Here is a 27464-nt window from a genome sequence, read left to right on the forward strand (position 1 = left end):
CAATGGGATCAGATGACCATTCCTCAGGCATAGTTTTGATCCTGCCCTTTCTCTGCTCCGACATCTTCTGGGGCTCTTACTGCCCTCCAAAGAAAAGGCTAACATCCACAGCCGGATGTTTATGGCCCTTCCCCAGCTGGCCCAAGCTCCTAGCATTATCTCCGATCCTGTTCTTCCCCTTTGAGTACTGCATTCTTTAGCCAAGTGGATATTACGGTGCTTTTTCTTTAGCTGATGGCTCTCCCTCTGTTTAGAAGTTTCCTCTGTCCCATCTCTCTTCAGATTTTCTCCATCCCCCAGAGCTTGATGGTGTTGCCCCTTGGGTGGTTTCCTCTCTGGGGTCCTTCAGAACCTTGGGCCTCCCGTGTCAGGGTTTATGCCCCTTATTCCATTTTCCTTTACATACTGTCTTCTGTGCCCTGGAGGCTGTCAGCCTCCTGAGGGCAGAAGCTCCGGACTGTCTTTGCCTCCTAGTAGAACCTCTCTCTTACAGGTAGCTAACACCCATTAAAGATTTTATTGGTTGAGTTATTTAATAGTCATAATGGCTATATTTATAAATTTTGCATATTTTAAGGTTTTTAATTTTTTCTTGAAATTGTTCTTTTTGAACTCTGTTTTTCTTGGGCCTGCCATTTGGTTCATATATCCTGCCTTAAATATTTCCAAAGTGTGTATAAATCCTTAGGTGAGGAAATTGGTCCTGTAATAAATGTTTCCTTAATGTAAAATAACTAAATATTATCTACTGACTCTGTTTAAAACTCTTCTCATTTAATCTTCTCATATTTCTTCCTATAACTGGGGGCATGAATGTGATAGGAGAGTGTCAGAATAACAAAGGTAAAGCCCCAAATATAATGCCGGATAAAAAACATGGACTTTATGATCACAATCCTAAGTTTGAATAACAAACAGTAGAAGTTTATTGTTGTTGTTGTTTTTAAGATTTTATTTATTCATGAGAGACACACAGAGAGAGGCAGAGACATAGCCAGAAGGAGAAGCAGTCTCTCTGTGGGGAGCCCAATGTGGGATTTGATCTCAGGATCCAGGGATCATGCCCTGAGCTGAAGGCAGATGTTCAACCACTGAGCCCACCCAAGTGCCCCTTCTTTACCCTTTTGAACCTCCGTTTACTCATCTGGAAAAGGAGGATTTAAAACTATGTGTGAAATCTTAACATCTGCCATAGCTTATGGCAGGCATATAGTAGATCCTCAGTATAATTTGGGGGGAATTGTTCTGAAGGGTGAGGATTCTTGTATTCTCCTTTGAAGATTGAGTGGGAACACCTGAAGTATCTGATACTCAAGAAATGATTTATAGGTTAACTATATTTTACATCACACATTTTCCCTCTGCTTTCCTGATGTTTGAGGGACCATGGTTTTAGCCGTGATCCTCTTGCTACAGCATAATGTGAGTCTGCCCATATAGTGCTGGGTGTTACTTCCCTGTATCTCAGGGCCAGTCTGAATGTAAGAGTGTTCCAGATGAGTTTCTGTAAGTACTTAAAACAAAATATGTATCTTAAATTTTATCTAGCCAACTGGGAAGGTTGCTATTTGGAAGTAGCTGGAGGTTGATCTGTTCAGCTTTAGATTATTGAAAAAGGAATGTGAATGTTGAGTGGTTTCATTCTTTGAGAAGGAATATTTATGTGTTATAAACGTTTGGTTTCACTCAGTAAGACTGGGTGAGTACTATTATTTTTGAGGACACTCTTCAGTGTGCCATTTGTTTGTTTGCAGAAGAGGAAGAAGACAGTGCTCCTGCGAAAGTGGAGGAACAAAGGAAAATGAGCCAGGACAATGTTCATCCCACCACAGGTAATGGCTAGGATGGCTTCCTGGGCAAGCTTCTTTTGGTTTTGTTCACTTTCCCTTCAGTTACTTTCTTACTGCTCTAAAGATGTTTACATAACTCTCTGAAGTTGGCTGGTTCGATCTGGATCTCTTATGGCTGGTAAGCTGCTTAGTCCCATTTAGGATGCATGGAAACCACTTGAGAAGGATTTATAAAGTAAGCCAATTTATACAAGGTATTCCTTCCTGAATTACTTTGTAATGACTCAATTAGCTTTCATTTCTGCACAAAGGAGATTTAGTTGCATAAATTAGCTTATCATCATTGAGGAAGTGTCACTGCTAAAGGACAGTTTATAGATACAACATGCAGTTGCTGTCAAACCTATAAGAATGTAATATAGACATCTGTGTATACTTTGTGCTTGAGCAGAACAGACTTCTGCCATTCAGAGACTAACAGGGGACAACAAGTTGCCCAGGGGACTGGCAATGTAGACATCTCTGAAAAGGTCAACTTGACACAGGCTCTGACAATCGACCCACAGCTCTGTCTTCTTTGATAAAAATCAGATAAACTTAAGACCGCTAATTGATCTGCAGCCTGTTTAAATGTTGGCCATGCATATCTTCATCGCATATGATTAACACAGAAAGCAAATGAATTGGGTAAGAAATGCCAGAGTCCGGTGACAGCAGTTTAAAAATCGGAAAAGGACACTGATGGCCTAGAAGGCTAGGAAGGATATTCCCCTTATCCATTTCCACTTGGCACATGGCCCCAAGTACTAATTATGACTGAGGCTGGAAAAATAAGTACATGCTATATACAAAATCACATGATACGGGAAACTTTTTTTTTTTTTTTTTTGCAGGTTGTTATTTCCAAACAGCAGGAGATAAACCATATCTGTAGTGCAAGCATGAGGTTAGCTTTGATAAACCAGCAATTATTTTACACGGAAAGAAGAGAGGGAATGCCTTCTTATCAGGACTTTTACACCTCTTCATAGCCACATGTCAGCTGGGGCAAGGCCTGCCATATCATCCCGTGTCTTGCACAGAGCTGTAGTTGAGGGTCACCTTCCCTTCTCTGATATGTTCATACATCACTCTTTCTAGCTGTCAGAGGCAGGGTGGACAGGAAGTGTGTGTTCAGGAAGTAGCTTTCCCGAGCCCTTCCTACCGTGACACGTGGAAAGGAAACAGAGGCCTGATTTCCGGACCTGGACAGGAAAGCAGGAGCAGGTTGCTGGAGAAGGTTTTGGTTTGCTTTTTTTCAGTAAGGAAGTGAGGATGAAGCCATTAGATGTGAGCACCATGGTCCTGTAAAATGCAGCTATAAAATGCTAAGACTGAGGACTGCTCAATAGCGATTTAACTATGTGAGTTTTGTTAGGTATCACAAAGCTTCTGCCAAAAGCGTGTAGGTGTTTTTTGTTCTTTTGTTTTTAAATTTCAATGCAGGTGTAGAAGGTAGACAAGTATAGATAATTCTTCCACAAATATAAGTATTTTGGCTTAAAGCAATCGTATTTTTCAAAAACCCGTTTAAAGTAACACGCTCCCAAATTTTTGCCTTTGAGGGAAGGAAGAAAAAAGTCAGTATTTCTTCAAAGGAATGTAGCAAGTAGATCTAGCTTTCCATGCAATAGCTATAAAGCACTGCAATAATTCTTATCTTTAGTGACATGAAATTCTTTTCAAGCAACAGTTTTAATGCTTTTGCATCGCAGTGACCTTTGCTCTCTCTAGGCTGTCAAAGATGTAACACTAGAAGTTTGTTTGCTGTGCAGGGCAGTGAGTTGACAAGGGTATTACTATCTTGCTGAGCATCACATGACATGAACTTCTAACCTTACTAAAGAATGTTACATATTTTTCACATTGACCGATTTTACTTAAAAAGAGAGAAAAAAAATTTAGACTAATGTAAAATATGTAAACAGAAGCATAATTAATCTTGTTATTTCTTATAAGGTCTTTCATGTTCAAACTTATATGTCTTGCATATATTTATTATATATACACACAAAATAAAGATTCCATTTGATTTATTTACATACTGCTTACCTTTCTGAAACAGCTTTTAAACCTCTAAGACTACTCAAGAAGAGATTCTCTATTATTTTATTAGCTTATGTTTCAGTGCTTGTCATCATATTCTTAAAATATTTTGGTTTTTGCAAAAGTATCTCCAGTGTTTAGCTTATATTTTCCTAACAGTTCTGTTACTGCCCAGTGATCTGTTTTTGTATGTTTTAAAAAGCAGGAACAAATACATTGCTTAAATCCTTCAAAGGCTGGCCAATTTAGAATGGTTGTTTTTTTCTTACTCTCCCTTCTTTTTCAACCATTCATGCCTCCCAGGACAAGAAATGTAATGAGGTGGGATTTTTTTTTTTTTGTAATTTTGAAACATGATGTGGGAAAATTAATCCATGCAGTGAAGACAACTAAACAGACTAATTAGTATTCAGAATATATGCTTATCTGTGGTTTATGCATTATACTCCATACCATTTTTGTCTTGTTTTTTAAAAACATATTTTACATAGATTATTATTTTTCAGTGTAGAGGCAAACGATGCTAACTTTTGCGAGCTCACTGTGCTTCCGAGGCTGTATCCATGGGTGATTTCTTGAGGATGGCTAGCCAGACAGACTTAAAGTTTTAAATTTAAAATCACAAAAAAGCAAACTAGAGAAGCTTTGCTGCTCTCTAAGGAATAAGATAATTCCTAATTTTTGTATCTAGAATTCATACTAAGAATTTTAACATTATTTTCCTGGAAGAGACAAAGGTTAATAAATCCATGCTGCCAGATTTTCTCTCTAGATGTGGTTTTCCTGCCTTATAACTAGAATCACATTCTGAAATAGATAGAATCGCAAATTGTATGTACGTTTAGTCGTGTGACATAAACAACTTACTATTCTTTAACAGAGTTCACATATGGGACACGGAAATGAGGTTGGTCTTTGGGTAACATCATCATGGAGATTATAGAAAGCACAGTAGAAAATGTATCTTTTCCCCAGTATTGCCAAATCGCTAGTGCTGTTGCCTCTTTACAGCAGTGAGATTTAATGAAATGCTCATGATGCACATCTAGGGAGAGATGCATCTTGCACACGGTGGGGGTCTCTCTTCCCCTCATGTGCTCCTGTGACTCCCATTAGTGTTAATGGGAGTTTCACCAAGCGCATCGAGGGGAAGAGAGACCCCAAAGTGATAAGGATTATGGCTTAGAAATCACCATATACTTTTTCTTTCCTTCTTTCTTCCCCCCACCTCTTGAAAATCTATTGAATGAAAAACTGTTGTGAGAGAATCTGAACAAGGAGGAGCAGACGACAGGCTGGACAGCTGGGGACACACTGGGACGCTCTAGCTCAGCCAAAACTTCTCTAGTTTTAGCCCAAGTTTTGTTGCTTTAACCTTTTTGGATCAAGCCTCGGGCTAAGCAGCATGGGGAACACACAGGAGCCTCAACTGGGGAAACCAGCTATTTAGATCCTTTTACCTCCTGGCCAGTGACTGTGGGGGAGGGCCTTGCATGTGAAATGATGTCATCCTCTCCGTGCTCTAATTCCTTGACTTTTAAACTGACACTGACAGACTGCATGGGGCGCAACATTTGACCCATTTAGCAGTTGATTTAATCTGACGAGAATGTCTCAACTTCTAAATCTCTATTTGTCTAAATAAGTGGTTTTTAAAGGAAATCAGTCACTTTATTATTAAGTAATTCTTTCTAAAAGAAAAAATTGACAATGTTTAGAGTGATCTGTCCAGCCGGAGTGCCCTCTAGTGTCCATTTATGGAATTTACTTAATATATGCCCTTGGCGGGGGGGGGGGGGGGGGGGGGGGGGGGGGGCCCCCAGAATGTGATTCTGACTGGTGATGGCCGTAATGACTGGTGGCCATGAGCATTGTTAGTTGTTGGTTGGATTCCCAGGCTTCTATACATCCCCACTGGAGTCAGTGATGAGCGCTCACAGGCTGGAGGGGAGAGGTCAGAAAAGTGGCTGTTTCTCTCTTCCCCTCCTTCCCTCTCTCCTTCCTTTCATTTCTCCTCCCATTTTTCCCCTCTCCCTTCTTTCTCTCTCTCTCTTTTAATCTTTAGAAAACAGGAGAAAAAAAATGGGAGGATTTTGCTAGGTTGCGCAGCCTAGTCACCGTTTATTTTCTTAAAGCACCATCGAAAAGTTTCTAATAAGTTTTTGCACTCCACATTATTTAGATTTTCATTTTGGCTTTGAAAAAAAAAAAAACGTTTTGGATATCAGAATTTTCAGAACTTCCGATCAACTTTGAGCGCTGTGTGTAAATCACAGACTGCGTGGTGTCAGGCGAATACTCAGATGCCCCGCTAACGTGACTGCTTGTGTTGGAATTGCCAAGGAGCCTGCTGTTTGAGAGCCATATAACAAAACTAAGATGACAACCCTGATCCAGCATGCGTCTCCACAGTTATCCCCTCAGAATTCAAAGATGACATTCCAATGATGGAAGTTGTCAGCACGTATATGTTCCGCCTGGTTAGTGAAGACACGGACATCTTATTGATATCACTTGCATTCTTTTTGCGTTAACTCATCAAAACTCAATTATCATGAAATTAAAAACAGGAAACAGTTCTCAGTGTAACAAAAGCATCCAGTGTATTTAACTCTGTGCTGCGTTTCAAGAGACCCACATTGTATAAGTGACAAAGCATTTATTACCCGGTTTATTGTGGTATTACAGAGCGGAGAGCGCTAAATAATCAATCAGTTAATGGTCTGTATGGCAGTTTGAGCACATCACATCCATTGTGCTTATGCTGTTAGAAGGATGAGCTGATAACTCCGGTGAATGTTGCATGTTTATTCAGAGCATAATGTCCTAAACTAGGGCTGACAGAAATCCTGAAAAATGCAGCTTCAGCACTGGCGATTTCAAAGTTGCTAAAATGTTTAGAAATCACTTTGAGAGGCTTTCGCTCCGAAAGTCCCCAAAGATAAGAGCTGGAATTACCCTCTGTGTTATTCCCACTTGATCGTCTTCCTCTCACCAGCTGTAGGTTTTAGAATTAGAACAAACAAACAAAAACCGTTGCCTCGTTTGGGTTATATCTGCGCCCTATCGGCTCCTTGAATATTATTTATTATTGTTTATGGAGTTTCCCAAATTCTAACACATTCTCTCTCTCCCGTCATCTGTCTTTTCTGGTAATTTTCAGAAATTCTGTAAGGTGGTTGTTGCCCGGTACGTTTATCACATGTCATGGGTGTTGTTCACCTTGCAGTGTGGCCGACTCACCTTCAAAACATGTTGCGAGTGCTTTTAGGTCCAGTCAAAAAAAGAAGAGGGAAGGAACTTTCAGGTGCAGGTTTGATGCAAACACATTGCAAGTACAGGTTTTAGATAAAGCAAAAGAGGGAGAGAAAGAAGAGATTCAAAAAGAGGTCTTTTTGAAAAACAGCCCTTAATCAGATCATGACAGGAAGTAGGATTTGTGTATAAATGTAATCATGTTCTTTGAATCAGCACAGAACTTTGTTAGCCCATGTTGGTGATTTGAGGTGGCCCTTTACCCCTCCTGGTTCATTTTTAAGTATGGGCCCGTTACATGAAAGCTCTAACTCGTGTTTTCTCTTTCTTCTTCCTAGGAGATAAAAGCACCGATTATGCTAACTTTTACCAGGGTTTGTGGGACTGCACAGGAGCTCTTTCTGATGAGTTGTCATTTAAACGTGGTGATGTGATTTACATTCTTAGCAAGGTAAGAAGACACCCCAAATGACAACTGTAAAGGGTGACTACAAGGCTAGATTTTTATGCATCCGGGTTTACGGCACCAGGGAAAAATGCCAATTGGAATTCCTCTAGGTCTTTGTTAACAATTGGGAGTTCACAATAATTAATTATTTTGTCAAGTGAAATATAATCAAATTTTAAACACAATCAGATAACAGGATTCAACTTAACAGTATGTTTACCTATCACTTCAGCCTTTGGCTCACATCCACACACTGCCTTCTCCAGAAACAATATACTTATGTGAAAGTTAACATTGTAAGGTATTAGGTTATTTATTATGTTTTTCTTTCCTCTTCCTTTTTATTCTTCTGTGTGCTTATTCTGATTTTGTCTGCCATTCACTACTGGAAGCACTGTTTATAGTAGAAGTTTTTCATCTTTATGTAAATACATTGGTGTTCCGACAATTTAAAAGCAATGCTTTTTCTATTCAGACAGGTTTAGGTGATTTTTTTAAGTTTAACATAGTTGTATTTGTAAATATGATGGCAGAGTCTGTTGCTATGAGCAACTCTTTATATAGAGATATGTGTAAAAAATCAGTGTCTCTGCCTCTTAACATCCTGAATGTTTGAAAATCGGTCTGTCCTTAGATCTAAAAGTCATGTTTCTTAATTGTGATGACATGTGTGAGCTCCATTTCTTTTCATACTTAACTTTTCCTACTGTAATATGGGGATTAAACAAACTCCCCCAGTCTACTTTATGAAGCTATTTGAGAAACACATGATGTATGAAAACCATTTAAATATAAGTAAGGAGAAGTTATATAAGTCTGGGAATTTAATGTGGTTTCTTGATTAGAGAAACATTCGTACTTTTCAGAAAGTATGACTTGCTAGATGTGGAAGAGAATTTGGAAATAAGGTCACTTACTGACTATGAACATAAGATGGCTGGTGGATAAAAATCGTAACGTAGAAAATCATAGAATATTTGAATGAGGAATCTGAGTGATGATCATTTACTTATTCTTGGTTTTACAGGTATGGGAACTTGGGTCAAGAGAGTGCCAGAGCCAGTACTTAACCAGGCATCTTGATTCCTAGACTAAGGCTTTCTACTTTTCTCTTGTACTCATATCTTCCTTCCTTTTCTTCCTTGTGTTTAATTTGAAACTGTTATAAAGTACTTACGGTGGGCAGAAAGGGCCCATGCCAAGAATCAGGAATCCAAGAGGAATACTATACAAGCACTTGGAGATTATCAGGGGAAAATATTTACCAAGTAAATATTGCCAAGCTGTGATCATTGCTAGTTGAGGCGCTCAGAGCTAAGACTCATCACTTATTTCTCTCTGTACTCTGTTCCTTAGTATGTATGTTTGTTTTTTTGTTTTTTTTAAGGAAAGATGCTTTTAGTTCTTTAAAGCCAACTCTTGGATTGAGCCTATTATTGAGTATATAATTGTCCTGAATTAAGACACTTAAAAAAAAAGATTATTTTTTTTTGAGAGAGAGTGAATGAGTACAAGCAGTGGGGAGAGGGAGAGGGAGAAACAGATTTCCTGCTGAGCAGGTAGTCCAGAGCAGGGCTTCATCTCAGGGCCCTGAGATCATGACCTGAGCCGAAGGTAGACCCTTAACTGAGTGAACCACCCAGGCACCTCAAGACAACACTTTTCTTGAGTGAATTTCTTCTTCTTTTTTTTTAAGACTTTATTTATTTATTCACAAGAGGCACACAGAGAGAGAGAGGCAGAGACATAGGCAGAGGGAGAAGCAGGCTCCCCACAGGGAGCCAGATGTGGGACTCAATCCCAGAACCCCGGGATCACACCCTGAGCCAAAGGCAGATGCTCAACTGCTGAGCCATCGAGGCATCCCATGAATTTCTTCATATAGAAACCAAACTGATAACATTTCAGTTCAAGAAAGGTTCTTGGAATTATTCCTCAAGTCTACTTAGCTTATAATTTCTTTCACCAACTTAGCTGCAACTGTGTTTAAAATTAAAAGGTTGATTAGCTTATACTTGGAATTCCAAATTATAGGGATAAATGGCATATAGTCATTATATTATGGTAAAATGTGAAACTCATGAAACCCACACAGGTCTGTTCTTAAAGCCTTCTTTATGAATCAAGCTGTCCTTGTTGCTGAAAAGCTCAGAGTATCAGCCTCTAGGATAGGCTGTCAAACAAGAGTTCCCACGGTCTCAGAAAATTGCTTTCTGTTATTATGAAGTTCAAAGTACAATCATAGGTGTATATTATCCTTCTCAGATCCCAAGGTAGGCACTTGCTCTTCTCCCAAACCTGTTTTGTGGAGGTTGTAATTTTATGTGTGAAGCTTAGCATAGAGCTAAGGTTAGTAGTGATTCAGCTCAAAGGAAGGGGATTATACTGCCATCTAAAATGTCTAAGTGCTATTATTTGGATATCATTTACCAAAAAGAATCCATTCTCTATCAGCTCTTCACAAGGCTTGAAGTTCCACAGTCAGCATCATTTCATGAGGGGCCTTCTAGAAAGGGTTATTTTATCTGGATCTCATTTTGGTTTTTGAAAGAAGAGACAAGACATCGTTCACCAGCATGTTATCACTGTTGGCTGAATGATTTAGTACTGATATTTATTCAGCTATGGACCTAGTAGAATCAATCAAGTAAATCCTGATGTGGGTAAAAAGAAAGGACACTTAACTCTCCCTTGATGGAATGTGGACAAATTCTGGGCTGTTGATGGCCATCTTGGCTCTTGGTTTTCAGGTTGCTTTGGGAGGCAGTGTATGCTTGTCAAGATTCTTCCCTAATTTTGGGGAAGACAGTTCCAGATAGGAATCTCTGGAGACTCTAATAATTTTCTATTGCCTTGGTCTTCCAGTTTTTATGAAAATTTTGGCTAAAATAGACCATAAATTAGTATCAAAAATGCATTTAATATGTGAATGAAAGCAGTTTGAATGTTTAATACTACTGTAAGTACTACTTTAAGCTCCTCAAAAGAGAGTGAAAAATTGCTCAAAAGGACTTGTTTCTAGATCATGGTAAAGAGATACATTTTTTAAAAAGTACAATTAGTGTAGAAATTGCTAGCCTTGTTATATGTCTAGAAATTTGTTTCATCTTTCTCAGTTATATTAGATTTTATGGTGATAGGATGGAATCTTACCATTTTAATTTATTTTTTACACCATCTAGTGGCTTGGAATGAGTGGTGCAGGTAATTACTGCTAATGTACACAGAATGATGTCATAAACTTAACTATAAGTCTAGTTATGGATTATTACTTACCTATCTCATATCAATAAGGTATTAACATTAATCATAAATTTTTCATCATTCTGAATGAAATGTAAACATTGTATATATAAAGAAGAATACATTTTTAAGGAGCCTTAATACAGTATTTGTAGAGGCATAAAAAATGTGTACTTTGTAAAGAAATTAATGCCACAACTTCTCTAATAAATAATGCCATTTAAGAGACTTTAAAGAAATAAGACTGAGGCACCTGGGTGATGCAGTTGGTGAGTGTCCAACTCTTGTTTTAGGCTCAGATCATGATCTTGAGGTCATGGGATCAGGCCCGTGTCAGGCACCTTGCTCAGCTTGAAATCTCCTAAAGTTCCTCTCTCCCTCACCCTCTGCCCCTCCCCATGCTTGCTCTTTCTCTCTCAAATAAATAAATCCTAATAATAATAATAATAATAATACAACTTGCTTTTCAAAATTAACTGATCTATATTTTGCAATATTTAATTATCACTCATCTCACTTACCTTCTAGAAGTTTGTCAGTGCTGAAAATACTCTTAAAAAAGGCAGCACAAGATAGTTTAAGAAAAGATACACTTGAAATACAAAGTTTAGATAAATCAAGGACTAAAAATCGTGTGCATTATAATAAAAGAGGGTTTTAGGGCAGCCCCTGTGGCACAGCGGTTTAGCGCCGCCTGCAGCCTGGGGTGTGATCCTGGAGACCCGGGATCGAGTCCCACATTGGGCTCCCTGCATGGAGCCTGCTTCTCCCTCTGCCTGTATCTCTGCGCCTCTCTCTCTGTGTCTCTATGAATAAATAAATAAAATATTTTAAAAAAGAGGGTTTTAATTTTGTAGGTGAAATGACAGAAAAAGATGGAACCAGTTTGGCGATTGGGCTGTCTTCATTAAAATTCACTACAGAAATATAGTTTGACTTTAAAATTCGGTCCTCTTGCTCTGTTTTTGCAAGGAAGCCTTGATGGGGTGTCAGCTGTGCTCAGCCAGCCTGGGGGTGATTACTTTACTTCAGGCCTCTTTTGAGAATTACACAAATCTTAGCCTTTAAAAAAAATTTTTTTTTTTTAGTAAAAATCCAATGTTGCAATAAAGAAGCATAAGCAGATAACCTGCCCTGCCCCCCTTCCCTTTGTAACATTTTGCAATTAGCAGCTGTCATGTGACCCCTGGCTGAGCTGGCCTCTCTTTCAAAGTGTCTGGCATTTTCTAAGTTTTGACCTTGGAGGCCCACTAATAATAAATTTAAGTACTGCTTATCCGAAAAGGAGAGCCAAGTGACTTTTTGCATAAAGTTCCCTTCACATTGGGTCACTGCTATTTTTCATCTATTAAAATAAAATGTGTTATGGACTTCAGTAGTTCAGTGGAATTTAGGAATCTTTTTATTCTCCCCTAAAAACAATGGGCACATTTACAGGGACAGGTGAAAGTGGAATTTCTAATTTTAATGAGAGCAATGTTATTAGGGAATTAATTCTGAAACACACAACCCGGTGTCTATTCATTTGATAGGGGAAAATGATATTTGAAGTAAAAATATCTTTTCATTTTTTCTTTTAAAGGAATCCGGTTATTTAAAACTATGTCAAATTTCATTACTAGGCTACATTTCGCTTTTATTAACACCTTAAACATGGACATAATATCCTAGTTAATAGTATTCTCATAGAACTATGTTTATGAAATTTTAGAATTTTAATAGCAGGATCCAGGTTATATAGCTATAGGCATATTCCATTGCCCTGCATACCTCTTTGGTTATGTCATTCTACTTGATGTTCTGGATTTAGAGTCCTCTATCAGTTTATCTTTCAATCTGGACTCATCGGTAAATTGCTAACTGCATTCCTATTCTTACTTTTAAAGTGATAAATTATTTTTAGAGACGTAATGACAGGGGAGCTATGCTTCAGCAGGAAAGAAGCACTCTACTTTGTCTGGTATTAACAGAAAAACAAGAGAGTTAAGAGTCCTGGAATATTTTATCTAGTCTAGGACACATGTGATTTGAGCATTGCGGCTTTTGAGAATCTTTTTATTAAGTCAAAACAGGAAATGTAGGTTGACAGTATTCACTAATGTGCAGTAAAGGGGCGTTTTGTTTTGTTTTGTTTTGTTTTGTTTTGTTTTGTTTAGTGTGTATTGGCTGGAGGTTCAAGCATTGCCTCTATATCTGTTTGTGACTCTTTTCAATGATTGGTGAATTGAGACTGTCACTGATCATTTGCTTCTCATTGTGAAAAGCTACAGATTGTGCTACTAGGGCTTTTCTGGCTTCAAACTTATAAGTAAAAGAAAACAAAAATGACAGTCCTATCGAGCTCTAGTGGCAGAGTTACTTTTTAGGTCTCTTAGTTTTTCCTTTGTGACCATCTGACCCAGTGTGCCACAAATAGCATAGCCAACTGCTGAAGAGTAACTAGGACATCTCAATATAGGACATACATTGACGCTAAGCTAGTTCCCAAAATGTTGTTATATCATACAGCCTCTGGGGAAGGAGGAGGAGTATGTGTACTTGTGACTGCATTTGTTTGGGTCTGATGGCATTTAGTTTTCATGCTGTCAATATGGGAACATCGTAGGTACAGTGAGGCATGAACCACTAGGCAGACCTAATCAGCACCCACCTTCACCCCCCTGCCCTCAGAAAATGTTCTGGTTCCAGGCATGGGACTCCTCTTATTATCTCTGCACGAACAGCATGTTTCAGTACTTCCCTGTTTTCTCTTACGTAAAATGGAAGGAGTGTTTCAGGAAAATGTTGACAGATGAAAGGGGAAGGTGACTATGGGAGGCAGGCTGGAAGGCTCAGCCCCTGCAGTAGCTTGAGAGGTCAAGGATAAGCCAGAAGGCCATGTCAGAGATGCAAGCAGAGCAGAAGTGGCAGTGGAGGGGGCAAGGCTGTGTGGTCTAGTTCTGCATGGAATAAGCCAGAAGCAAAACAAAATAACTCTAAATTCAGCACGATGTTGATAAGTTTTTTTTTAATACAAAATTGAAAAATTAATGATTTTTATGCCTTTCTGTCCCTCCCACCCCCCAAAACTCAGAGACCTCCTTAATGAAGATATAGCAGTGTTCATTCCTTTGAGATGTCTCCCTCCTCACCCCTTTAAAGGCCAGATTCCCTTTGAGCAGGGTAAAGAACTCATAATAATCACATTGCCTTATAGTGAACCCCAACATACTCTTTTCATTGCCCTGATTTTTGCTATACAATGAGTGGGAAGGGAGAAGGAGGGAACAAAAAAGGATTTGTTGCATACTTGCATTGTCCTTTTCTAGGCACCCAATATGCTTTCACTCTTCTGATCGAAGATCACCCTATGCAGTCTCTGGTGTGATCATTTTCCAGATGAGGAAACTGATGCTCAGCAAGGTTATGTAAATCACCTGAGGATACCAGCTAGGAAGTACCTTCTCCTAGAATCAATGCAGATCTGACTTAGGGCATTCTCTCTTTCTCCTTTGCTATGCCTACATGGGGTCTAGGAGTATCAGTTTCTCTCTCTTGATCCTGAACTCTTTGAGGTAGATACTGTGTCTTGAGTATTTTTGTATCCCTAATTCCTAATATCATGGCAGATATATGTTTAGTGTGTGTTTGTGAAAATACAAGTAAAAATAGGAAATAACCATGAACTCTTAAAAGAATTTAGAATGATAGAATCCTAGGGTTAGGGGAACCTTAGTGCTTGCCCTTTGCTTTGTAGGTGGGGACATCTCAGAGCTCAACGTAACAGGGGAAAATAAATAAAAGACCCAAGGGAAAAAGACTACTCCTGTAGAGACCTTAACCAACTAGAATTTGAGCACTTGAACTTCCAACTCAGCCCTGAGCTTCTCAGTAGCCAACTATAAAAGGGAGGGACAAGGAACTAATAATCCCTTTTAATAAAAAAAAAGAGGGATTGGCTTTTCCTAGATCTGATTCCTTTAAAAAAAAAAAGCCTCACTAGAGTTTCTATAATCTTCACTGATTGTCTGACCTCAACAATTTTATATAATAAAGAGTACAACAGTGGCAGATAATACCCTTCACAAAAAAATGTTACAGTAAATATAACAACACACTTCATAAAGGTAATTCTGTGATAGTCCAAATGTGTAATAATGAGATTTATTGATTTATGTTAAGTATGTAACTGGATTATTGCGGAGTCTCAAAGAGTGCTATGAATATAAACCAAGAAAGTCACCCCTAAAAAACTTGGGGATTGCCCAAGGTTGTATATCTAGTTAGTTATAGAACTGGGATGAAACTCTGAAACTTCTGGGAAAATAATCACAAGAACAATGAGGAGTTGAAAGCCCACTAGATTTTCCTTTACACCTGCCACACTGTTTTTACCTTTACAAGGTTCTCTCTTAACCTCTTTGGTACATACAATAAATTCAACTGAATTCAGGTCTTCAAAGATTTGGAATCATTTGGTCCCTATTGTAGAGGGGACAGACATCTTTCTTTCTGCAGGTGGAATTTAAACTCTTCAGACAAGGCATGATCCTGGGGTCTCCGGATCGAATCCCGCATCGTGCTCCTTGCATGGAGCCTGCTTCTCCCTCTGCCTGTGTCTCTGCCTCTCTCTCTCTCTGTGTCTCTCATAAATAAATAAATAAAATCTTTTAAAAAAAAGAAAGAAACATGGTGAGCAGCAGCCAACTCCACATAGGGACAACTCCCCGAGTAGGAACAATGCCCTGAGTAGGAACAACACCGTGAGTAGGAACAATGCCCCAAGTAGGAACAACATGCTTCAGTTGCGAAGCTAAACACACCTCAGAACAAATGTTTGCTTAATCATTATGAAAAGTCTTCAAATATGTCTGATCTACAAAAAGGAAAAAGACCTTTTGGAAATTACATTTCTTAAGAAAACACCAAGGATTGTCAACTGGTGCATCATCCGAAATGAAGACAAAGTATGCTTCATCAACCAGTCTGTTCTTATTGAACACCTTTCGTATATCCACTGTGTGGGGCACACAGGTCAAGTGTAAGGCATTGTCCCAATCTCAGTGAGTCTGGACTTGGTTTTCGTCGAAGGGACAAAAAGTACATAAAATCCACTGGACAATAAATGCTCAGTTTGAGATGAGAGATGTGAGGACGGGTTAAATAATTTGGAGGACAATGCATGACAGCCAGGTAACTTGAGTCAGGTCATAGTTGCTGGTTTGGATTTGGGTGAGGTAGGGGGGATGTTCCCCCTGGGGAGAAAAGCGCTACGTGCAGAGGTGGGAATGAGTGTGGCGTGGAAGGTGGACCGCGTGGACCAGAGCCGTGAGAGAATGTTGCCAGCAGGGTGGGGGAGAGGCAAGCGGAGGAGTTTGCAGTTCCTGCACTGGGGAGCTGGTGTAAGCGCGTGAGCAGTGCTTGAACCTTGACTCAAGAGGCTTCTGGGAGGAACAGAGGAGCGGAGCTGATGATGCTGTAACCCGGGGTGAGGCGATGAAGGGCTGAAGCAGTGGCGACAGTTGGAATAGACAGGTGGGTGAGCCTGAGAACAGGGTCAGGAGTCTCCTACCGGTCAGAAATACACTGTGTAGCAAGGCCACCTTCTACTGAATAGGATTCGAGCTTTTCTTTGCCTACCATCAGTCTGAGTAGCAGTCTGAATCATCAGACTGAATAGCAGCTTTTACCATGTGGTATTGTAAATATGGATTGTGTAGCAGCTTGAGTTAAAGCAGCTTGAGTTAAATGCGTCTCGACTCTGGAATAGAAAGTAAAATTTTGTTAGAATAGCTGAATTCTTACTATCGGCTTTCTTGCTTGTCCTTTGTCTCTCTTGCTTTAAAAATGGAGCACACAGTAGAGGGGAGGGGGAATAATTCTTTGAATTAGCGTAACTCAAAGTCACACCTGCATAGTGAATTATAAAGTAATGAGATTGATTTCCATAAACCACTAGGAGACTCAGTGTCTTAAAGCAGGTTCATGGAGGGTGGTATTCAGACATCATGGAGGACCTCAGGGAGTGTTAGTGTCGAATTCCTCATTTATCAGCTCAGGAGACTAAGACTCAAGGAGTTAATGTGTAGATAATAATAGTAAAACACTGGGGTTGTCAGGTTCCTGTCGTGCATTTTAAGGGCTGAAATGATGGGTGTATGAGAAATGAAAGGAATTTTAGAAAGTTTCTAGTTGGAGATAGTAAAAAGGAAAAGATTGAAGAGGTAGCCTTGAAGAAAGTATTTTAGTGTTTTAAATAGGTATCTGGATTTCATACTACTACCATTTTGGTGAAAAATTGAGAATATCACAGTGAATAGTTGGAGAACAATGGTAAAGTCCACTGGTTCTGAGACTCAATGCATTTTATATTTTGTGAATAAAATTAACTTCATTTCTGCAAAAGGCTAGTATGTTTTAAAGCACAGATACAGGTTTGGAGAAAAGATGGGTCATCTTTCAACCTTTCTAACACCTGTTGCGTTCAGACAGGTTGGTAACTAGTTTCTGGAAGGGGTAGTGTGCGTCAGGAAATCTTATTAGTGTTTCAAGTTTCTGTTAAGGCAACATTTTTTACCGTATGGTTTGCAGAGAGTAGATTAACACACTTGAGAAATGAGAATCGTGATGCTGAGAAGGATTCCAGTGAATGTTGGGGCTATATTGAAATGTAAAATAATACACTAGCAGAAAGCAAAGATTTAGTGAATGAGTAAACACAGACATACGTTTACTATCGTGTTGGTTTTACACCATCAGAACTAGTCCTTTCTCCCTGCACAACTACATAATCCCTTTCATTTATTGCTTAATAACTATTAGCTGAGGCCGAAAATTTTACTACAAAATAAAACAAATAAAAACTATTTTAATGGCAGGAAAATTGAAAACAGAGGAGTTGGAGCACAACTGTGCAGTGCTGCCTCACAATTATTTTCTCGGATTATTGGGCAAGTTTGGCTTTTTTGTTTCTTTGACTGCCACATTACATTTTGCCTGGAAGCCATCCATTTTGCAGATATTGAATTTCTTTTGAGTACTATTTTTATACACTAAGCATCACTACACCTCTGGATCTTGATAGCATTACTACGGGAGGAGAAAGAAGCTTTGTGTTAGTAATTACCTAACATTGTCAGAAGCTGACTGCAGGCCTCTTTCTAGTGATAACAGAATAACCGCATAATGTAGCTTTATAGCACATGATTAATAGAAAATAATTACACGTCCTACAAAGGGATGCAATATTTCTTATAAATTGACTGGAATGGTTTCCTGTAGATTAAAGGACTCTTCATTATTTTATCAGTCCTCCCGAAGCACAGTCACTTGCCTATGTTAGCGTTTTAGTTGATGTTAAGAGCCGAGTAGGGTGAAGGATACCAGATGGCAGACCTTCTTGTACCTGAGATCTCATGTGCCATAAAGATGACATGATGCTTCCTCACCTTTCAGAGATTTAGGCAGCAGCCCGGTATGGTTCTGTCTCTTTACTTATTTATTTATTTATTTATTTTTGTTTAATAACAAGATAAGGCTTGAGGGTTGTTTATCTTTTTGTTGTTGCTGTTAATGACCCACCTGTGACTTTTAGAACAATACCGTAATTAGTATGTGGATGGTACGACAACGCTGTACAGATTGTATTGTTTCCCACCCTAAGTAATATGTCATTTGTAATCAAATTTATTTGGGAACGGCAAACAGGGAAGGCAAAGAGGCAGATTTTCTTCTTTAAAGGGAAAGCTTGTATGGTATTGAATCTTGAGGTTCAAGTTTAGAATACCGTACTCCAAGAAGCATCTTCATTCCAATTTATAGGCTGCAAATGGTTTAATTGGGATTCATGTTGCTCAGGAGGCTCATACAGAGGATGGTAATGATAAAAGTAAAAGCTTCTGTGTTTGCAATCTTGTCGACATACTCTAATGGCCACAGTGTAAATCCATAAATTTACCTCCTAGATTTTTTCCTTGCTGTATTTTATTTTACCTCTTAATTCCACACAGGAGTATCCTATGGAATTCTTTACAAATGTAAAGTAATGAACATTCTGGGTTTTTACCCTTTTCTGATTGAAACCTGTGATATTTTGGAGTTTGATGAGCGAATTTCATATGCTTTTGAATTATTTTAAATTAAATGAAGCATTTAAGATTATTTGAGTCTGAAACTTTATGCTTTGCTGGAATGTTACTTTTAAGGGATTTGTTTGCAGCTGAATAAAACTCCTCCTTCCTGTTTTTGACTGTACTTTCTATTTAATAAATCTTACCAGTGACCGTCAAGCAGAATTCTCTCAGGTGTGAAGTATGCCATTGGTCCTTTGGTGAAATGATTCATTGGAAGTCAGTTTCTTAAATTTGGATGTTAGTGAGCTTTTTGAGAACAATAATATGCCCTTAGTTGAGAGTACAGATTATAGCCAACACGGAATATTATAAAGTGACTTGAGCATTCTTGTTTGTTATTTGAATATAAGCTCTGAGACCCAGATTGAGGGCTGTTCTCTGAAAGCAGGTTTGAATCTCAATACACCCTCACACTGAGTATGCTCTCTGTCTGCCTGTTGGGGGGGCTAGTTCTTTTACCCTTTACAAATAATATTTAAAAAAAAATAAAACTTAGATTGGTATTGGGTAAGAGCTCTCATATTCAGACTTACCCTGTTAAGCATCCTTTTTGAAATCTTACAATGTAGGCCTTTTGCCTCTGGAAGGTTAAATACATTTGTTTTGTGAAGCATTAGGCTCTAATTGTATTCATTGCCTTAAAAATTGAAAAGGGCAGTTTTATTAGGTAGCTATTAAGATATAATGGTTGCTAATCATAGCTTTCAGTAAGTTGGTGTTTTCTTCTGATAAACAGATCCTACATAGATTATAGTCACTATCACTGAGTTCGGACATCAGACTATTTTTGTCACTTAGATAGTTTTATCCACTAAATTCACACTAAACATTGAACTTTTTAAAAAAAGATTTTATTTTTTTATTTGACGTGGAGAGGAGGAGGAGAGAGAGGGGAGAGAGAAAGAGAGAGAGAGAGAGAGAAAGAGCGCGCGCGCGCACAAGCAGGGGGAGCAGGAGAGGGAAAAGCAGGCTCCTTGCTAAGCAGGGAACCCAGTGCGGGGCTTGACTGGGATCATGACCTGAGCTAAAGGCAGATGCTTAACCAACTGAGCCACGCAGACGCTCCTAACATTGAACTTTTAAACTTAAAAGTCTTGAGTCCTCTGCCTCATAAACCAGAGTTGTGCCCTTATTAGAATAAGTGTAGGGTTAGCCTGATGCCCCCCACCCCCCACCTTTTCCTTCCATCTTACTCTTCCTATAAACCTGATTCTGGTACAACCCACTGTTAAAAAGCCATACAGATTTTAATATGGTATTCTCTCTGTTGAAAGACTACATATCAATACACACATGCTAGTGTTGCTACATTTGTATTGAGGAATTGTATGATTTTCCTTTCTGATGGTCAATAGCATACTACTCAATACAGATGGTAAGTCTGTGCCAGTATGAACATTCCCTCCCCACATGTAACTCAATATGCATATGCACATTTATCTATGACTCAGATGTTGGAAAATCATAGCCTATTGAATTACTTTGGGGATTGATTTTAAAAATTTATCTTATATGAAAAATTAAATTTGGGTCCTACAGTGCTTTTGCAGAGTATTGCTTTTGGAAGATATTATTCTTGAAACTTGTAATTCATTTTACTTTGTTTGTATCTCACTAAACATAAATAAATTTGAGATAAAAATACATTAGTCAATCTGGCAGACATATGAGACTGGTTGCAGTGTGCTCACGAGGCCTAAAGCAGTGGTGTATCTGTCAGTGGAGGCAAAGGGGAGAATTGGAGGTAGAGGTTATCTCACACTGCAAAGTAAGTGCAAAAGTGACTCATCAATCACTCTTTTGTACAGCTAGATTAATATTTCGCCTTTATAACTTGAGATACTTTATTTCTTATTGATCTTCCACTGTAAGGGTGAACCTAACACCACCTGCAAATTCCTGCCACCCATCTTTTATCTAATGTAGTTTATGATTAGTGAAAGCTTAACAATAAATGCCTTAGGGAAGCTTTTAAAAGGAGCCCTTTAAAAATTATTTTGCAAAGCAAATGTTTTTGGATATTTATTAGCATTTTCTTATTCCCTCATTTACCTATTTAAAATATCTCTACTCATATATTAGATTTTTCTTAAGAAGGAGCATAGCTCTACATTCTAAATAATTTCCAGTTCTATAAGTTTAACTAGGAGTCAGTTCATTGTGAAAAGATAATTATTTCCTTGCTAGACAATAAGCTTCTTGAAGGCAAAGATGGTATCCTAAGGATTTTGGCTATAACCTTGTAGCATCTAGCACTGGTGTTTGCACAGAAAAGGTGTCTCCCAGGCTGTGTGTGTGTGTGTGTGTGTGTGTGAGAGAGAGAGAGAGAGAGAGAGAGAGAGAAGGGAGGGAGGGAGGGAGAAAAGAAATGGGCCTGGCCCAGGGAGCTCACTTCCTCCTGTAGTTCCATTTGCTAGGTTCTTATCCCAAGTGACTGTTTCTGTGTTCTATACCAAGTAATAAACAGGCTTGGTCTTATGCGTTAATTTAAATCTTTGCCTAACAGCATTTTTAAGTGTCCAGAAACAAACAAAAAGATTAAAATGTTTCAATTTGCAGCTCAAGCTCTTGTAACTTTATAAAAGGAAATAACATTTCAAAGAAGTTGCATATAAATGACATTGTACTTATACCAGTCTAAAGGTTAATATTGCATATTGTTTTCAATTAGGAATACAATAGATATGGCTGGTGGGTAGGAGAAATGAAGGGAGCCATTGGCTTGGTGCCGAAAGCCTACATAATGGAGATGTATGATATTTGAGAGTCCTGGGTAAGTACATTTTAATCCAATATTCTGTAATAGCTCATATGTTCTCTTGGTTTCTGCGTTATGAGTCTTTGCCTTTTAAAAAGTCTTTGTAGTTTTCTGATAGCACAAAGATCATGCTCTCACATCTTTTTCTTTTCTTTTTTTTTAAATCTAGTTTAATTTTTAAAATAACTTGATAGAATTTACTTTGGAAATAGATTATTTAGAGAAAGTCCCTTTGCTAATAACTGGATGTTATTCCAAATCTTCTCCTCTTGAGTAAAATACCACTCTTTCTGGCCTTTATGAGGAGCTGAAATGACAAAATGTTGAGTAAATATTCATTTTTCCTTAGCTAAAAATATATTTTTTTTCCTAAGCAGGAAAAGTCAACATTTCAACTGGAGAAAAAAATTCAGATGCAACTTTCTGCCTGCGGAAAAGGAAGAGTCTCCTGCTAGTCTGTAAATGCTGTGGATTTAAAATCATCTTGAGAGCATGAGTGGCAGCTCATAACCTTTTTGTGTTTTGTTGAACATTTGTCTTTGACTGTTATTTTATGCATTCATTATAACATTCCTCTGATGTGAAATTAAATAAAGAATATTAATGTAAATTAGATGCAAGCAGTAAAATTGTACCTGTTGCTATTTTGCGAAGAAATAAATGTAGTTTTTATTTACTCATTTGATTTGTGTGAAGAATTCAGCACAATTTTATATGTATAGTCACTGCTGCTTTTGGTATGAGGTGTAATTTCTCTTCAAATTGGATGTCAATTATATTTTAGAATGTAATATATAATTTCATAGAGATTTTAATTAAATATATCATGCAAGCTTTTGGTAGCTACTATCTAAGGAACGTGGCTTTGTTAAAACTTTGTAGATGATTGATCTTAGTACTGATTTTTCACACAGTAGTGACATGTTTTCATGCAAGAATTTCTACTGATTTTTACTTCATGTTAAATACAGCCACAGGAAAGAAAAAAATGATAGAATTGCAGATGGTAGTGTCCCGTCCACTGGGACGCACGTGCAGGCCAGAACCATGGCGTGTGCAAAGCCCTTCATCAGTAACAAACACCCTGGTTAGGTGACGGGCTTGCCAACATTTTCCACCACCGTTTTGTTTAAATTTAATAAAATAAAAGATCTATAAGAAAGCCCCTCTTGCATAATGCAGTGGCATAAAGAATCTTAACATACTCTCAAAATAAGAAGACCTAATGGAGCACTGTCTTGGCCTGTCTGATCGTTGCTATGCTATTAAAGTCCCACCACAAAACAGTAGAACTCCAGATCTGAGTTTCCTCTCTGCTTCTCAGAGCAATGAAAAGAAAAGGAAAGGCTCAGGGAAGAGAGCATAGAAATCATGGTGGGAACATGTACCAACAGGCTAATGGAAAGATGGTGTGAGCCTGACCCTGGAGGTATATGTCGTGCTACCTGAGCAAGATTTGTGGAATTATAACATTACCTTTTCGTGTATATTTGAAATCAAGGGTATGCCCACAAGGTATCAGTGTGCCTTTGACATAAATATATATATTAAAACATTCTGCTGATTGGATAATTGTAGTCACTTAATATTGAATCATTGATTAATTAGTAGGTACTACCTTTGTTGAACTTTTCAGATCTTTGCTTTATAAAGATTCTAGCCATGAACAAACTGATAATATTTAACCCCCTTTATTTATATAAAACTATTTATAAACAATATCTCAGAACTTACATTTTACCATTATCTTCTTGATACTGTGATCACCAGAACTCAAACGTAATGAAATATATTTTTTAGTTTTAGGGATTGTGGGTAAACTCTAGTTTATATAAATTAGACATTGTTGAACCAGAGCTTTCAGAAATTAATTTGTGCACTTGTGAATCTTTTCCTAATAGAGAGCCAAGGGAGTAGATTGAAATCATCTCGGCAAAAGTGAGCCAATGGGAGATAAATTTAGTGGTCTGTTTTTCAAACAGAGTTGGAAAAGCAAAACGAGTTGTGGTTTCCCCTGAAAATGTAGTCCTGGTTGTGGATGCAGGTTTCATGCTTCTGGTTGAAGTGAAGATTTTAGTGCTGGGCCAGTAGGTGGCAGCAGCTTTTCATTGCATACTAAACCACTGGGCCACCCCTCCCCCACCCGGGCACACACTGGAACAGAATGTAAAGCATGTAAAAGATTTTTGCCTCCTTTTACAGTTAATCCAGGAGAGGGAGTCCTTTGCCAACTGATGACCAGCAATTCCAAGCCAGATAGTCGCTGTGAATGGTGACAATACAGAAATAAAGTGTTAACTTCTGTCCAGAGCTCCTCTGGCCTTTGTTCTTGTTTAACTTGAATATAGGTGGGAGATAAGAAAGGAGACAAAAGATTGAAAATTAGAGTGACAGGAAAAATAATCATTACTTTCAGCTCATGACTACTTTATATTCATTTGGTGAAATCATTTGTACTACCAGGGAAAAAGTTTTCTTTACACCCTTGACAATATATCACACTCTCTTCAAGATCATAATAATATCATTAATGTGCATTTAAACAACATGGCTTGTTAGAAAATATGCTAATTGCTATGTTCTCATTATGTTTGCTTAGCTTTTATTTGTTTTTCTATGAACAGTTAGAGAGCTAATTTTTTCCAAAGGTGATTGTAAGTCATATTTTATATAGCATTTTGCTTGATTATTTGCTCTGTACTGAATTTGTACTCTATTGCCATTAGATCTTACAATAATGTTCCACTCTGCAAATTTTTAAGGTTCAAATAAAGTTTAATTGTTTGCAAACTGTTATGATGCTAATAATTCAACAGCCTGCTGTGTTACTAATGAAATTACTTTGTTATGATTAATTTGGAAAATAGTGTGTTGATTGTAGTAATTAAGCACAACAAGGTGAAGTAAATGATTCTAATGCCATCTGGCCTCCAAACTGAATGAAGAAATGAAATAGAGCTGTCATCTGAATTTATTCAAAGAAGTAAGGATAATACAAATGACTTTCATTGCTATAGGATTTACACTTAACCACAGCTCACCCCATTCTGTTTTTGCCACTCTGTTGCATATGACACTTTCTCTTATGAAAAACAATGTTGCTCAGCCTCGTAATTGTTTTTGAATACTTTCTATTATTTTAAGTCGACTATTTTTACCTTGTGTTAATTTAATTACAGATAATTACATAAAGTATCATAGGATCATAGAAAATTACTTTTCAACCATCTGTAAGTGAAATCTATATACGTGGGGGGTGGGTTGCTATTAGTGTACAAACATGTCAAATATAGCCTCTCGCGAAGAGTCGAGATTTCATTCAGTTGTTCCTCAAATGTTTCCAGCCAAGATTCCTTCCTAGCTCTTAAGATTTCTACCTTTCCTGTAATTTCTCCAGTCTAAACTATTGCTACTCCCTTCATAGAGGCTAGTGCCTTCCAGGGCGATGATTAAATGCAGAACCCAGAACTGAATTGTGTGGTAGGGATCCAGAGTTGCAGGTGAGCCACTGTAAGAAAACTGACCTTGGCATCTGTGTGGTTTAAAAGTTGGAACTTCATCAGTGGGACTGATTGAAGCATTGTGAGAATTTTTGACTTGAGAAAAGCACTTATAAATTTCAAATAAATCTGTTGTTTGTTTTTCAATTGAATAGAACGTTATAGACACAAACTGTATGGAAATCACTTCTACTTCTCTTGAGTTCAGGAGATGCAAGAATATTGGAGAGCAGTCTACAAGACACAGAAAGAGGTGGTGGAGATGAAAACATGATCGAGCCATAGACAGCACAACTTGACTCAGGTTGAAGGAATAGAATGACCATACAGAACGTAAAAACATTTGTCAGAATGGCTTAGTTTGTGAGTAAAATCTTGAGTATTCCAAAATACAGAGAGACAAGTAAGTAGCATATTAAAGTATCTTTCTACAAACTTAACCTACATGCAAATGCATAATTTAAACCATTAATCCTCTTGTTTGGGAACAAGCAATGTCTAGACATCCTCAGCTTGAACATTCCCGTTCACTGCCTTATAATTGGGTTCTAGAATATCTGTTAGAACCCCTAATGGCATAACATTCTGCTGTGATGAGATAAATACAAAATTATATGATCACAGTAACATGGAGTGACATTTCATTAACGCTGGGTTTGAAGGGCTTTCTCTTGTTTTCCCTAGTAGGATCTCCCCTATCATAACTTGGACACAAACATAGGATTTATTGCCAGCGGGGTACTTCAGAGTATATGGTGTGTGTCCAGTAAATATTTGTTAATTAGCCGATTTGGCACCCTGACGTATCTCAAGGCTGGAGCTTTAAGAAGGGAAGAGCTTGACTTCTACACCCGGTAGAGAAAATGCCTATCAGTTCATACATCAGCTTTCTGGATGACAACATTCTCTTTGTCAAAAGTTCGGTCCCTTTCACTGTGTCTCTAAGAGTATTTTTATTGTCCCCATGACCCCATCAACAAGTGGACTGGATTTGATCAGTGGCAACAGAACTGGGTGAGGTGGGAATGACACGAAGGTTGAGTGTGGCAGCTTGTCTTCAGCGGCTTCCCGCCTCCCTGTGCTGTTCGGCACTGTCACTCTTTTAAGGAAGGCACAGGTAACTCAGGCAGGGCAAGTGGTCCAGGTACACTTTCCATTACATTCCAAATCATGGCTGGCTTGAATCCCACCTGGCCCGTGGCAGAGAAGCCCTCTGATCTTGGAAGCTGGGGCCTTGGATGGATCAGAAAGGAATTTCAGAAAGTGGGAAGTTTCGCAGTTGCTGCCAAATATAACCATAATTCATGTCCTGGGAGTCTTTTTAACTTCTACTCCCCTATTTCTTGAAAGTTGTCTCATTGTGTTAACTTGAATGCTCTGACTCCCCAAGATGAAAGGACCTGTAAATGTAGAACGTAGCCTCAGCGCTCGGCCTATAGCCCCGGTATGCTGGGGAGGAGGCTGGGAGGGAAGCAAGCCAAAAAGCTTGTGGATACGTGCAAAGGTGTGAAAACAGAGATCGCCTCAAAAGCCCATTGCCTAAGTGCTTTTCTTGACATGGGAAGCGTGGAAAGTGTTTTCTTAGGTTCCTCTCTTCCTCATTTTCACTGTTTTCCTGTCCATTACTCAGGTTGTATAGGAACAACACTTGCCTCTTTCCTTTTTATCAGTCTCGACTTAATAATAGAGAAATATCACTCCTGCTGTAGAGTCAGAGCAGGTGCCGTCGCGTAGCTTGAGCAGCATTTACCTCTTGTTTGCGCCAAGTGTCACACTGGTACCCTCCAAAGAGAAAATTAATGACACCAATGTATGCCAATTAAAAATGACTGCTTTAGAGGAGGAGAAGATTCCAACAAATAAGCAGGTTCCCTTGCATCCTCTTCCTAGCCCCCTGGGGAGCTCGTTTAGCAAACCTCGTGTTCTTTAACTATCATGTCAAAGTGATGATGACAATGTGACAAGCAATAACAGTAGCCGACATGAACTGTTTGCTTGTTGTCTCACTCAGTACTTGAATCCTCCCTGCCAACCTAGAAGGTAAGATCTGTTGTTTATTCCCATTTTCCTGATTAGCAAACTGAGGGTAATCTGTCCTGACGTCCAGGAGGAGGAAGTTAGCCATGCCAGCCTCCCTCCCTTCTATGCAGCAACATTCTGCTTCCTGGTACTGTGACCAGTTCAAACCACATGCATAATTCTACTGTTTGCATGTGGTAGGCACTCAGTATAAGCTTATTGACTACTGATGATGACACAATTCTTGTGAAATAG

General features: G+C 38.5%; 1 protein-coding gene and 1 long non-coding RNA gene across 6 annotated transcripts in view; one reads left to right on the forward strand and one right to left on the reverse strand.

Annotated features, from left to right (window-relative positions):
* Window positions 1–24480, forward strand: part of SKAP2 (src kinase associated phosphoprotein 2) — a 179264-nt gene extending 154784 nt beyond the window's left edge. For 4 of the 5 annotated variants that reach the window (XM_072783673.1, XM_072783677.1, XM_072783675.1 and 1 more), the window contains 4 exons: window positions 1755–1832; window positions 7469–7581; window positions 21604–21705; window positions 22065–24480. In XM_072783673.1, the coding sequence (XP_072639774.1) occupies window positions 1755–1832; window positions 7469–7581; window positions 21604–21696 (284 nt within the window). In that variant the 3' untranslated portion in view covers window positions 21697–21705; window positions 22065–24480. The remainder of the gene's footprint in view (window positions 1–1754; window positions 1833–7468; window positions 7582–21603; window positions 21706–22064) is intronic. The other variant, XM_072783674.1, reaches the window with a different exon arrangement.
* On the reverse strand, window positions 22357–26413 carry LOC140608818 (uncharacterized). The gene is made up of 2 exons (XR_012010802.1): window positions 25636–26413; window positions 22357–25424 (listed from the first exon to the last, which is right to left on the reverse strand). It is a non-coding gene; the product is annotated as an uncharacterized lncRNA (long non-coding RNA).
* Between the last annotated feature and the right edge of the window lie 1051 nt (window positions 26414–27464).

Source organism: Canis lupus, chromosome 18 (genome assembly GCF_048164855.1).
Source record: "Canis lupus baileyi chromosome 18, mCanLup2.hap1, whole genome shotgun sequence".
NCBI classification, from domain to species: Eukaryota; Metazoa; Chordata; class Mammalia; order Carnivora; family Canidae; genus Canis; species Canis lupus.